We start from the raw sequence: 13,012 nt of genomic DNA on the forward strand, positions 1-13,012 counted from the left end.
AGAGAACAAGTGGAAGAGCCAAATGATAATGATCTGCTGTGACAGAAGCCAGCAAGAAGCTGTGCTCGGGGAAGATGGGGAGGGACCACCTCAGGTGAGCCGTCATAGAGGTTGCAAGGTGATGTCGAGAGCCAGGGTCAGCTAGGCAGGCGAGTTCTGCAAAAAGGGAATGGTCTGTGTGGAGGTCAAAGGCAGCAAAAGGGTTGGTATCCATGTAGAACAGAAGGAAGTCAGTAGGGCCATGGAAGGAGAGGTAGATGAGTTTGGGGTGGCAGTGAACAGTACCACAAGGCCTTGATGGGGTTGCTGTTTTGAAGCTGAGTGCTTCAACCTCTGGCCACTGCATTGAGAGTAGAGGGGTTGGGGGCAAGTGTGCATAGGAATCCTGCATACATGAGGGTACATGTGGAGGCAGGTTTTGCTCACTCACAGGAGGAACTCTACTGACTAAATGGAGTAGGCAGACAGGGGAGGGTGATCCTGAACTGAAAACATCTGCCCTAAGGCTGGCTCCACTGTGAGGGATTTTATGGAGAGCACTCAGACAGAAGGTTTGGGAAGAATGACCTCACTGGTCACTGACCCTGACTCTGTGGGCCACAATTCTAGCCCCATATCTGTCCCTGTCTTTTGGGGGACCTCAAGCTGATTCCCAAATACTGATAGAATAGCATCATAATTTCCCTCTCAGCCTGTGTTTCCAAATCCTGATAGAATTAACCTGGATGATCACCATGGGTCCTTCTACCAGAACATTCTCCACTTCATCCATTCTTGGTCTTTATCCCAGCCCCCACTTGCAATGGCCGCTGTCTTGGCAGCATGAGAACCTGCTCCTAGTCTTGGCACAAAGTCCTCTCCATATCCACCCATTCCAATTCAAGCATCCTGGGTGACCTTTGCTTCGGAAGTCTCTCTATTCACTCTGGACAGGGGTTATTTTCATTGGAGTCTCCTTGGATGGCTCCGGACACAGGGCTTGTTTCCGGGGGCAGTCTCCCACCACATCACCATCCAGGAGATATAAGGGCCATCACCACCCAGCAGAATTCAGGAGAGTGTACAGGGGAGCAAGGATTTTGCAAGTATTTTTCTCCAAACCTGTGAACGAAGGGCTTTCTATCTAATGTCACCCCACCTAAGGCCTTCAGAAGGCTTTGGGGGCCAGAGGTAGAGGGATCGGTCTAATTCAGTTAGCTTTTATCTTGATTAGAGCAAATTAAGAAATAGATTCAATTAGGAGAAGCGCCAAACTGACAAGCACAGCAGAGTCATGATGTGGTGCCCATTTATTTGTTCATACTTTTACTCAGCAAGCTTTATTTTGTTGTAGTGAGTGAAGAGCAGGTTTTTTACTATGTGTTATAAATTCGATAGTGAGATATGTCACTTTCCCTCCTCTAAGGGGTGCACAGCCTGATGGGAAAGGCAGTCAATCTTCTCTAACTGGTCCCCAGGACTCTGGCCATACAATGAAGGCAGCAAGATGGTGGAGTGGGGCCCCCTATCCTAGACTCTGGGGAGAGGTCTAGAGTGATCTTCATAGAGGACATGCTATCTTACTGAATTTGGAGTCAGTAGGAAGTGACTCATGTAAAAATGAAAAGAAGAGGGAAATGTTCCAGGCAGAGAAGCCAGCAAGTGCAAAAGACCTCTAGCAAAGAGCACTGACCTGGAGTCAAGTATGCCTTTTCAAATAGTATCCCCTTTCACTGGTTGTTTATCTCTGGGCAGGTTGCTCTAGCTTTCTGACCTGGGCGGCGAGAGAGGAGATAACCATATCTATCTTCAAGGTCTGTTGAGTGTAAGAGAGATAGGTGCTCCTCCAAGATCCCGTTTCCCTGTGGGTAATTCTCACTCCTGATCCTCCCATGACTGTCCAGGTGTCAGGACAAGATGTTTCAGCTTTGGAAACTTGTTCTCTTGTGCGGCCTGCTCGCGGGAACCTCAGCGTCTCTTCTTGACAATCGAGGCAACGATGTTCTGAGGAAGCTGAGATCTGCTCTTGAGAGAGGACTTGCCAGCTTTGACAGTACAATTGAAGGTGAGTCAACAATAGAGATGGTCAGTGGCACCTGGGAGCTTGCCTGCTAAATACCATGCCTGTATTACCAAGGACTGTAGCAGGGGCTCTCTTTATGGGTTGTTTACTAAGGTAGGTTGCTAATTGGTTCCTGTTTATTTGGAAATAATGACTAATTGGTCATTGTTTATTATTTTTCTAGACACAAGCAACACTTAACTGAATATCACTTTACATCTTATATCATGGTAAACTTTGCTAATATATTCTTAGGATAAATTCCTTAAAGTGACACTTCAAAAGTTCAAAAGTATGCATATTTTAAATTACAGTAGATATTGACAAATAATACCCTATGCTAACATTTTCTCCAATAGTCTATGAGAATACCCTTTTTTCCACTTCCCTGACAGCACTGTTTTGGACAACTGAATTTTTTGCCAGTCTCACAGATGAAAGGTTATAATTCATGTCACTTAGCTTTTCTCTAATTCTGAAAGAATTCACTCATATTGTTCATATTTTATTAGTCATTTACATATTTAATTTAAATAGTTTATTTATATTTGTGGCATATTCTTTTGCTGGGCCATTTAACTTACTTAGTACTCTGTATTAACTATTGGAAAAGGATTCCTACCTAGCCTAGTTAGCTTTAAAATTACCTACCTTTCTAGTTAATCATATGTTCTTGTAATTCTGATTTCTTGAAAGAACTTGGCCTTCTTTTCAATTTCTGGAAACATTACCAGCGCCATGACAAACATGCTTTATAGGAGAAACTAATCTCTGTATATGACTTCCTTTCAAACCTTGCCAGGGCTTGGGCAAATGTCAAAAGATATAGGAGGGACCCACTTTCCACTTTCAGTGCTAACAAAACTGGGCTCGGAAGCAGAAGTGTCTGGATTATCTATAGGACCAGACAGAGTCTCCGTCTCTGTTTGCATCAATATAATTAGGTAGATATTGTCCATTGCAAGTTGGAGTACTCTGATTACATATCTTTTCCTGTAGCCTTTTGTGTGTTTTTTTTTTGAGCTAGTCGTTGCCTTCCTGTTTCTCATTTGAATTCTTTCCTACAGGTATATTCTGAACTTTTTTCAACTGTGCCATTCTGCATCTGCCATGTCACTTCCTCTATCAAACCTCTCTTATCTCTGAAAGACCCTCTGTTAGGACTCTCTGTCCTCCTGCTCCTCAATGAATCACTGCTTTCTGGGCCTGTTATCCAGGGCTTCTACTTGCCACTTTATCAATTTTGAGCCATGTTTTTTCTTTGATTCTATATTTTCCATTTCTTATTTTATTCTCAGTTTATTCTGTTTGTATGAGCATCTCCTTAATCTTCACTACTAGAAGCTGATGTGCAATCAGTATCTATTGCCTGCTCAGTGGATTGATTGCTTGGTTGAAATGACGAGCATATATTAGCACGAAGGCAGCATACTAGGAGCAAGGTCTCCTAGCTGTGTGACTTTGGCCCATTTCTTAATCTTTTGATCCTTTATTTCCTCATCTGAAAGTGCAGATAATAGTAACATCTACTTTGTGGAGGTGTTATAAGATGAAATAAAATAACCTAGGAAAGTAGTCTCATTAGTACCTGGTGCCTAGGAGCTGCTTCTTAAGTTGTGTCCTACACTAAACAGAGATTGTTTTTGCAGTTATCTTTCAGAATTTGAAGACTGAATTGGAATCCAGGTGTTCAGACGAGGTTGTGGAAAACCAGGAATCTGAGAATTTGTTGGAACAACTCATTTCTAGAATTTTTCAAGAAGTGAACAGGCTTACAGGGTGAGTTGATGTTTCATGTTGGAAATCTTTGCTCCCAGAAAAGAGAATATGTATCTTTGGGTAGGTAAGTTTAATATAAAAGAAAGAAAGAGGAACAAACCTTGTGTGTTCTTGCAGAGCAGAAGCGGTCTGAGGCCAGCTCTGCCAGAGCCTGGGAAAATTAGAGTCAGCGCTGCAGGGCCTGTCCAGGATCTCATGGGTCTGGACCTTCTCATTCTGTAATTTCAGGGTCAAGATGAAGGTTCTCTTCTCCCTCACCTCTATCTGTTTGCTGATGCCTAAAGTCCCTTTTTAAGGAATGACTTTTCTTCTCTGAATATAGCTGAGTATAAAAGCCTAAATGGCCGCAAGAGTGAGAAGACTAGAATTCACACCACATTCACTACACATGTGTGCAGGGGGCTCCACACATAACGTCTGGGAGCCAGGCAGTTCTGGGTTCAAATTCTGACTCTGCATAAAAAGAATGAAATAATCCTGTCTGCAGCAACCAAAGGATGGACATAGAGGTTACCATACTAAATGAAGTAAGTCAGACGGAGGAAAAACAAATACCATGTGATGCCACTTATGTATGGAATCTAAAATATGATACAAAAGATCCTATACAAAACAGACTTGTGGACACAAAAAGCAAACTCATGGTTACCAGAAGGGAAAACAATGTGGGAGAGAATTTAGGGGTTTCGCATTAACATATGCTAAGTTGCTTCAGTCATGTCCAACTCCTGACAACCTTATGGACCATAGCCCACCAGGCTCCTCTGTCCATGGGATTGTGCAGGCAAGGATACTGGAATGGGCTGCCATTTCCTACTCCAGGCATTAACATTTACACACTATTATATATACAATAAACAACCAACAAGGACCTACTATATAGCACAGGGAACTATACTCAGTATTCTGTAACAAACTATAAGGTAGAAGAATCTGAAATAAAGATACCTCTATAAATATACATATCTCTCCCTGAATCACTCTGCTGCCCACCTGAAACTACCACAACATTATAAAGCAACTATACCTCAAATAAAAACAAAAACAAAAAAAACAAATACTGGCTCTGACACATATTCACCCTTGGCGTCCTGAGGAAATCACAGCCGTCTGATCCTCAGTCTGCCATGCCATCCAATGGAGAGAATCCAACCCCTGAGCAGGGCTCTCATGAAGACCAAAGTAGGTGAAGTCCATGAGGCTCAAAACTCAGCACAACGCTGGCAGAGAAGAGCCCAGCAAAGGTGGTCAGCAGGAGTGACAAGGGTGAACTGTGGTTTTTACACAGGGTGAGAATCAGGAATGTCCAAGTCCCGGATATCACATTCAAGGCGACTTCTGACAACAGTGCTGACGTGAAGATCCCCATCACTGCTGATGTCACCGTGAACCTGTGAGTAGCCTTAGAATCTGAGGTTTGGAAGAGGCAGTGAGGTATGGCCGATAGGTCTCCAACCTGGTATGAGGCACTTTTCCACCCTGCCGCCTTGGTCTCCCAATCAGTAAAATAAGGAGGCCTTTGCAACTCCCAAATCCTAACCTTTAAATTGTTCTAAGAAACATTGCCCAGAACCAAATCTCTTTTTTAAAAGGTCCTCTATGAAATATATTTCCAAAATCATAAAACTTATCTAATCATAATAGTTGAAGATTGAGAAGATATAAACATTTATAACTCTTAAGCAAAGTTTCCTCCAGCATCATTTTGTCTCTCAAGATTCTCTTTAAATAGCAGTCACCAGTATGGCCACATAGTAGTGTACAGTATGTAATGAAAGGCATGTGAAAATTATATGGAAACTATAATTATATTAGAAATTTTATTAATTCATTAATTATATAAATTATATTAGAAACAACAATTTCTAATTATTTTAATTACTTTTTAAATTCAAAGAGAAAGGAAAATGCAGATGTGTAAATGAATCTTTTTTATTTTTTAGATGAGTCTTTATAAATTAAGTGTACTGCTATTTCATCTTTCTTTGGTTATGAGATCTTGGGATAGTTACTTAACCTCTCTATAGCAAACATTTCCTCACTCTGAAAATAGACATAATAATAGTATTTTTTCCCTCATGGTATTGCTGTCAAGATTAAATCATTTAATTCAAGTAAAAGACTTTTGTGAAATACTTAACACAGAGTTTGTGCTCAAGAAATGTTAACTATTATTTTTATTTTGTTTATCGGTGTGGTACTGTATAAAAATTTCATACGCGCCAAACCCATGGGGCCAGGAAAAGTAATACCTAATGAAAGAACGTAGATTTCATAAAAAATTTACACACCATTGACTTTATCCATAGATATCCCATGCAATGGCCATCTAGAGAGAGAGACTCGTGGGCAATGTGAAGAGACTTCTCCACCTCTGTTCACTGTGAATCTTATTTCCTGCAGGCCTCTGTTGCGTGACATTGTCGACCTGGGCCTCACTGTGGACCTCCAAACTAGTGTCAGCATTGAAACTGATGCCGAGACTGGTGACTCCAAGGTGGTCGTGGGAGAATGCACCAACACCCCAGAAAGCATCTCACTCACGGTGTTGCACAGGTCAGGCCCACACATCTCTGCAGAGCAAGGAATTCCAGAGGAGCTGGGACCCAAAATTTCAGCCCTATTCCTTACCTGGGAGGGAGCAGAGTATGGTAAAAAAAAAAAAAAAAGAGAGAGAGAGAGAGAGAGTTCAGACTCTGGAGTCAAGCTAGCTTTGCACTCACTTGTGTCTTTGTAATCAATTTAGCCTATAGAAGCTTTAGTTATCACATCTTTAAACTAAGGTTGATAACAATACCTAACTCATACGCTACTATGTTGACCAAATGAGAAAATACATAACATACTTGGAGAATATTTGGCCAAGCACATACGAAGCTTTCAGTAATAGTAATATCTATCCTTATTTTCTGTCTCTTGGGTCTTCCCATTACTGAGACAGGAGTGTTGACCTCTCAAACCATAACTGTGAGTTTGTGTATTTCACCTTTCAGCTTTGTTTGTTTTTGCTTCATGGTTTTTGAAGCTCTGTTGCATGCACATTTAGCATTGTTACATCTACTTGAAGAACTGACCCTTCTCTTACTATATTGGGCTTCCCTGGTGGCTCAGAGGTTAAAGCGTCTGCCCGCAATGCAGGAGACCTGGGTTCAGTCCCTGGGTCAGGAAGATCCCCTGGAGAAAGAACTGAAAACTCACTCCAGTATTCTTGCCTGGAGAATCCCATGGACCGAGGAGCCTGGTGGGCTACAGTTGACAGGGTCGAATGTCCCTCAAATAATAATAATGATAATAACAATAATAATATATTGTGTTTACCTTCTTGCCTCTAGTTAGGAGCAGACAAGAAGAGTAAACCTTGCTACAGGCTCTAATTTCAGATTGTGCCCTAATCATCTTCCACTCAATGGAAAATTCCAAAAATGAGGACTTGAAAAATTAATTCTCTCTATTTAAGTCACTGATCTCCAGTAACCCTCAAAATCTAGATCTTAAACTGTGTGGTCGAAAAAGCAGGTTTTGCCCAGGGAAGATAGATGATAGAGAGAAAAAGGCTGACTCTGGTCCTGGCTCGGAGAGGAAGAGTGGTTTGGAAGCTAAAGACTGGGGCAGATTGGCCTTGGCAGGTATCAAGGCTGAGCCATGAATACAGGTCAGTCCATCTTGCTCCAACAAGGGATCTGATCACAGGTTGCCTAGGGACCCCCCAAAACCCACAGATAGGCTCTGCAGCCTATCATCACTTGGAAAGACTAATGTAAGTCCAAACGCCTGAGCCCTGCTGCACACTGCCTAGCCTATAGCCCCAGGGAAATCATCCAGCCTTCTGGGTCTCAGTGTCCATACCTGTGAAATGGCATTCCACTCTGCTGCTCCAAATGCTTTTGGGGCTTTTCTCTTCGCCATGGGTGGAATCTCAAGCTCTCCCCAGTGCCGCTGAGGCTCTGCCTGATCGGATTCGCTCTTATATCACTGTGCTCTCCCCCTTGCCCTCTCTGCTCTAGACACACTAGCTGTTGCTCTGAGTCTCAGAAAAACTCCTTCCACTCAAGACCTGTGCACAGGCTGCTCTGGAACCTAGTCTCAAACACCTTTCCCACTTTCCTTCTTATTCTACATCTCATCCTTCAGAGTCTAAAACAAGGTTCCTCCTCTTCTCTCTTGGAAGATCTACTTTCACCCTTCTCAATATCTATCATAAGATGTCATTATGTATTTAGTTGTATGTTTATTTCATTTCCTCCTTCAGCCAAAAATATGTTGAGCATCTGTTCTATGCCAAGCAGCTGCCTTTCTGAGCTCTGGAGAATTTATGGTGACTGCAGGCAAGGACCTTGCTCTCGTGGAGCTTACACTCTTGAAGGGAAGGCAGACAGGCGAGCATTCAGTCCAGTAATAAAGAGCTCACACGGGAAATGTCAGATGACATAGATCCCTGAGCTGTGCAGCACACTTAACAGAGTGCTATGATACAAACTGATACAAAGTCCTACCTTAGGCAAGCAGTCAGGGAGGGCTGCCCTGAGGTGGTGAAAGTTATGCTGAGAGCTGACAGTGGGAAGAAGCAAGCCTTAGGAAAACTTGTTTAATGTGGGGTTGGCCAAAACCTTTATTTGGGTTTTTCCATAAGATGTTACAGAAAGCTCTGAATGATTATTTTGGCCTCTAATACTTAGGTACCATATATGGAGCTGCTTGTGCTTTGTTCATCACTGTGTCCTAAGTCAGGCTTGGTTCCCAGCATATAGTTGGTGTTCTGTAAATATGTGCTGACAAATAAATGAATGGATGGCTAGATAGATGGATGGATAAAAGAACGGATGGATGGGTGAATGAGGTCTCAGGATTGTGATGAGACTCTCATGAGCTACTGGGGTGGGCTGCTGGTCAACCATGGGGTCCTAAGTGATGATCCCCTTGGGTAGAGGCTCAAGTCCCCTGACCTCAAAGTGCCCCACCATATTGCACCCTCTTTCCCACTGCTCCTTCTTGGCCACTCTGCCAACTTCACCAGCCTTTATCAATTTCCTCTCTTCTCCAGGCGCTTTGGACTGCTCAACGATGTTGTGGACTTTGGCATCAACCTTGCGAGAAGGGTGGTGTCCTCTGTAGTGCAGGACGAGGTGAGTCCCCCACTCCTGGGGGTGCAGAGCCAGGCCTGGTGGGGGCAGGTGTGACATTCCATGGGTGGGCTGCACTCTCTGGGCACCTTCCTTTCTGAGGGGCCAACTTCCCTTTGAGCTGTCAGTTGCTATATCCCCCCATCCCACCCTGCTTCACTCAGCCTGGCCTGGTGAGGAGAAGAGGGGTCCAACATGAGCTGAAATCACTGGGTCCCACACTTGAACCATTTGCCATACCCTTGGACTGCCAATAGGCCTTTTAGCTAATATTTTTCTTGTTTCAATACAACTTTATTTATTTTATTTAAATACAAAATCTGTACATACCATAGGGCAGATTCCTATGTATCATATACAAAACCATATGTACCATGTGCCCTAAATGCCCAATTCTAAATTAGTCACTATGGAAGGGGGCTTGCAATCTGGGTTTATTTTTAAAGAATCCTCCAGGAGGCCCTGATATTTACTGAACTGGAGGGTCACTGTTAAAACTATGGTTGTCAGACCAGCAGCACTGAACTTCCCTGGGCATTTTTTAGAATGCAGACCCTTAGGTCCCATTCCAGACCTGCTGCTCCTTAATTTGACTTTTAACGAGATTCTCGGGGAATTGTATGCACACAACATTGTGAGAAACACTTCTCTATGGTTCCCAGGGCCCCATTTGACCCTTGAGGTTTCAGAGTCCAAAGGACAAGGTTTCTAAGAGCACAGGGATCAGGGATGCTTACAGTCTAGATACTTAAGGTACTGGGATTCTAATGTTCTGAGATTTTTAGGGTTCCAGTGTTCTCTGGTTCTCAGATATGGGCATTCTAGGTTTCCACAGTCCTAGAATCATAAAGGTAGAAGTTCTGAGGCCCCCAGTACTGAGCATCTCTGTGGGTGGGGAGCAGGGTGCTCACAGCAGGTAATAACCAGTCTTCTTCCTTCTCCATCTCTCCTCTCCCTCCTCACCTCCTGACCTCTTTCTTTCCTTCTCTCTTTCCAATTCTCTCTCTGTGTGTCTCTCTCTTTCCCTGGCTCTGTGTGACCCTCAGTTGTGCCCACGATTCCGTGAACTCCTTGAAAGCCTGGATGCAGAGTGTGTTAGGAAACTCATCGGTAAGTCACAGCCTGGGGAAGCGGGGAGGGGGCTCCCTCTGCAGCCTCACTGGGGATGGTATGCCACTCTATGCCTACAGCACCAGCAGTTCTGGTCAGGGGATCCTGGAGAAGCTGAGGACCCTTCATCCTGAGCAAGTCAGGAGAGTGTGGTTGGAGGGGTCCCTGCAGACTAGGGTCTCTGTCGGCCTTTGAGAGCTTCTGCTGCCCTTCTTCCCACTGGCAAAAACTGCTGCCCAGAATGATGTGAGAAAGAGGACGGGCCAGATCTGGGTTCAAACCCTGGATCTGCTACTTAGCAACTGTGCAGTCCTGGTCAACTGGCTCCGCCTCTCTGAGCCTCAGGTTCCTCCCAGGTGAAAGGAGATTGTAAACACTTAGCTGATGAATGGATTTAAAGAAAAAGCAGCAAGAGCCTAATATCCAGTAGGCATTGATGATAAACACCATCCCTTTCCTTTCTCTTCTTGTGAGGAGGTGTGGTTTCACCCTCAGCCTGTGGGAACTTTCCTTGACCTGTGTCTCTAGCATGGTTGGTGTTGCTGGGGCTGTGGGCAACAGAAATGGAATAAGTGAAGCAGGAGGGTCCTGGAGGCAGTTCTTCTAGAAAATAGCCACAGACACAGTTCGTTGGGCCATTGCTCTGTGCTTCTTATATACTATCTCACTGGATCCTTGCAATGACCCTGTGGGGATGGGTAGTATCATCATACCCATTTTACAGATGAACTAACTGAGGCTCAGAGAGATGGAGTGACACACAAGAGGTCCCATGGCTGTCAAGTCTGACCTGCTGGAGGGTGGCAGTCACTGGTGTCTGATTTGTATTCAACTTTCCATTGCTGGAGCCTGAGAACTGCTACTAATTGTGTTCTTTCAGGTGAGCCTCAGAACACCCAACAGGAAACTGAAGAGGGCAGATGAGGAAAACTGCTGGGATGCCTGCCTGCTGGTGAGGGCTGGGTCCAGGGCCCTGGGCTGAGGGAGGATAAGAACTCCCAGAAGGGCCCGTGGAGAAGCAGAAACAAACTTGGCTTTTGTTCTTTCTCTAGTGGCAGACTGAGCCCTGATCTTGGTCACAGACCAAGTCCTGACTCTTAATCAGACACACAGATTGTGCTTGATTCTGCTCGCTGACTGAGCCTGGAACAGTCAGACTGAGCTTTGACTCCAGTCGTTGACTGAGTCCTGACACTGGTCACAGATAGAGACCAGATCGCATCTCAGTCTGATCCCTGATCATGATCATACACTGAGCCCTGAACCCTGACTCTTCTGGGCCCTGATCAGTCTTTTCACATCAGCCATTGTTGCTAAGGTGAGGGTGGTGGGAGGGTGAGGGGATGAGGAGAGGTCAGTGCCAGGTGCCAGAGAAAGACCCCAAGCCACAGGTACCAGTCCCTCCCCAAGGCTCAGAGCTTGCAGGGTTTGGGGAAAGTACTCCTGTCTCACACCAGGGTCTCCTTCCAGATTGGTTTCCGGGACTTGACTGAGTCACTGTACCGTCTTCCTCTGGGACAGTCACTGCTGCCACCATCCCCCAGGAGTGACAACTGAGCCCAGTCAAAAGACACCTCTCAGATATGCGTGCTTACAGTTAGGACATCCTATGCTCATCACCTTCCACTCCCAGCAATAAAAAGCCATTTCAGCACTTTCTGTGTGATCCATTGCATTCCTTCCATTGGGATTTTGGGGGGTGTGGGATATGTGCAACCACGTGAGCAGAGACCTGGATCTGAAGCTGTAAGGGAGCTTGGGGATTATCCAGCCTCACCTCCTTGTCTTTTTTTTTTTTTTTTTTTTTTTTAACTCTTTTTTTTTTTTTTTCCAGTGGGTTTTGTTATACATTGATGTGAATCAGCCATAGAGTTACACGAATTCCCCATCCCGGTCTCCCATCCCACCTCCCTTTCCACCCGATTCCTCTGGATCTTCCCAGCCCAACAGGCCCGAGCACTTGACTCATGCCTCCCACCTGGGCTGGTGGTCTGTTTCACCACAGATAATATATATGCTGTTCTTTCTAAACATCCCACCCTCCCACAGAGTTCAAAAGTCTGTTCTGTACTTCTGCGTCTCTTCTTCTGCCCTGCATATAGGGCCATCGTTACCATCTTTCTAAATTCCGTATATATCTGTTAGTATACTGTAATGTTCTTTATCTTTCTGGCTCACCTCACTCTGTATAATGGGCTCCAGTTTCATCCATCTCATTAGAACTGATTCAAATGAATTCCTTTTAACGGCTGAGTAATATTCCATGGTGTATATGTACCACAGCTTCCTTATCCATTCGTCTGCTGATGGGCATCTAGGTTGCTTCCATGTCCTGGCTATTATAAACAGTGCTGCGATGAACATTGGGGTGCACGTGTCTCTTTCAGATCTGGATTCCTCAGTGTGTATGCCCAGAAGTGGTATTGCTGGGTCATATGGTAGTTCTATTTCCAGTTTTTTAAGAAATCTCCACACTGTTTTCCATAGTGGCTGTACTAGTTTCCATTCCCACCAACAGTGTAAGAGGGTTCCCTTTTCTCCACACCCTCTCCAGCATTTATTGCTTGTAGATTTTTGGATAGCAGCCATCCTGACTGGCGTGTAATGGTACCTCATTGTGGTTTTGATTTGCATTTCTCTGATAATGAGTGATGTGGAGCATCTTTTCATGTGTTTGTTAGCCATCTGTATGTCTTCTTTCGAGAAATGTCTGTTTAGTTCTTTGGCCCATTTTTTGATTGGGTCATTTATTTTTCTGGAATTGAGCTTCAGGAGTTGCTTGTATATTTTTGAGATTAATCCTTTGTCTGTTTCCTCATTTGCTATTATTTTCTCCCAATCTGAGGGCTGTCTTTTCACCTTACTTATAGTTTCCTTTGTTGTGCAAAAGCTTTTAATTTTCATTAGGTCCCATTTGTTTATTTTTGCTTTTATTTCCAATATTCTGGGAGGTGGGTCATAG

General features: G+C 44.2%; 1 protein-coding gene across 1 annotated transcript; it reads left to right on the plus strand.

The window, feature by feature from the left end:
* Positions 1-1,896: 1,896 nt before the first annotated feature.
* On the plus strand, positions 1,897-10,974 carry LOC136157972 (short palate, lung and nasal epithelium carcinoma-associated protein 2B-like). Its single transcript, XM_065919758.1, has 7 exons — positions 1,897-2,044; positions 3,691-3,820; positions 5,109-5,213; positions 6,224-6,376; positions 8,862-8,943; positions 9,987-10,050; positions 10,931-10,974. Exons 1-7 carry the CDS (start codon positions 1,897-1,899, stop codon positions 10,972-10,974), a joined length of 726 nt encoding a protein of 241 aa, XP_065775830.1.
* The last annotated feature ends 2,038 nt before the right edge of the window (positions 10,975-13,012 follow it).

The sequence above is a fragment of the Muntiacus reevesi genome, chromosome 2 (assembly GCF_963930625.1).
Source record: "Muntiacus reevesi chromosome 2, mMunRee1.1, whole genome shotgun sequence".
In the NCBI taxonomy this organism is placed as follows: Eukaryota; Metazoa; Chordata; class Mammalia; order Artiodactyla; family Cervidae; genus Muntiacus; species Muntiacus reevesi.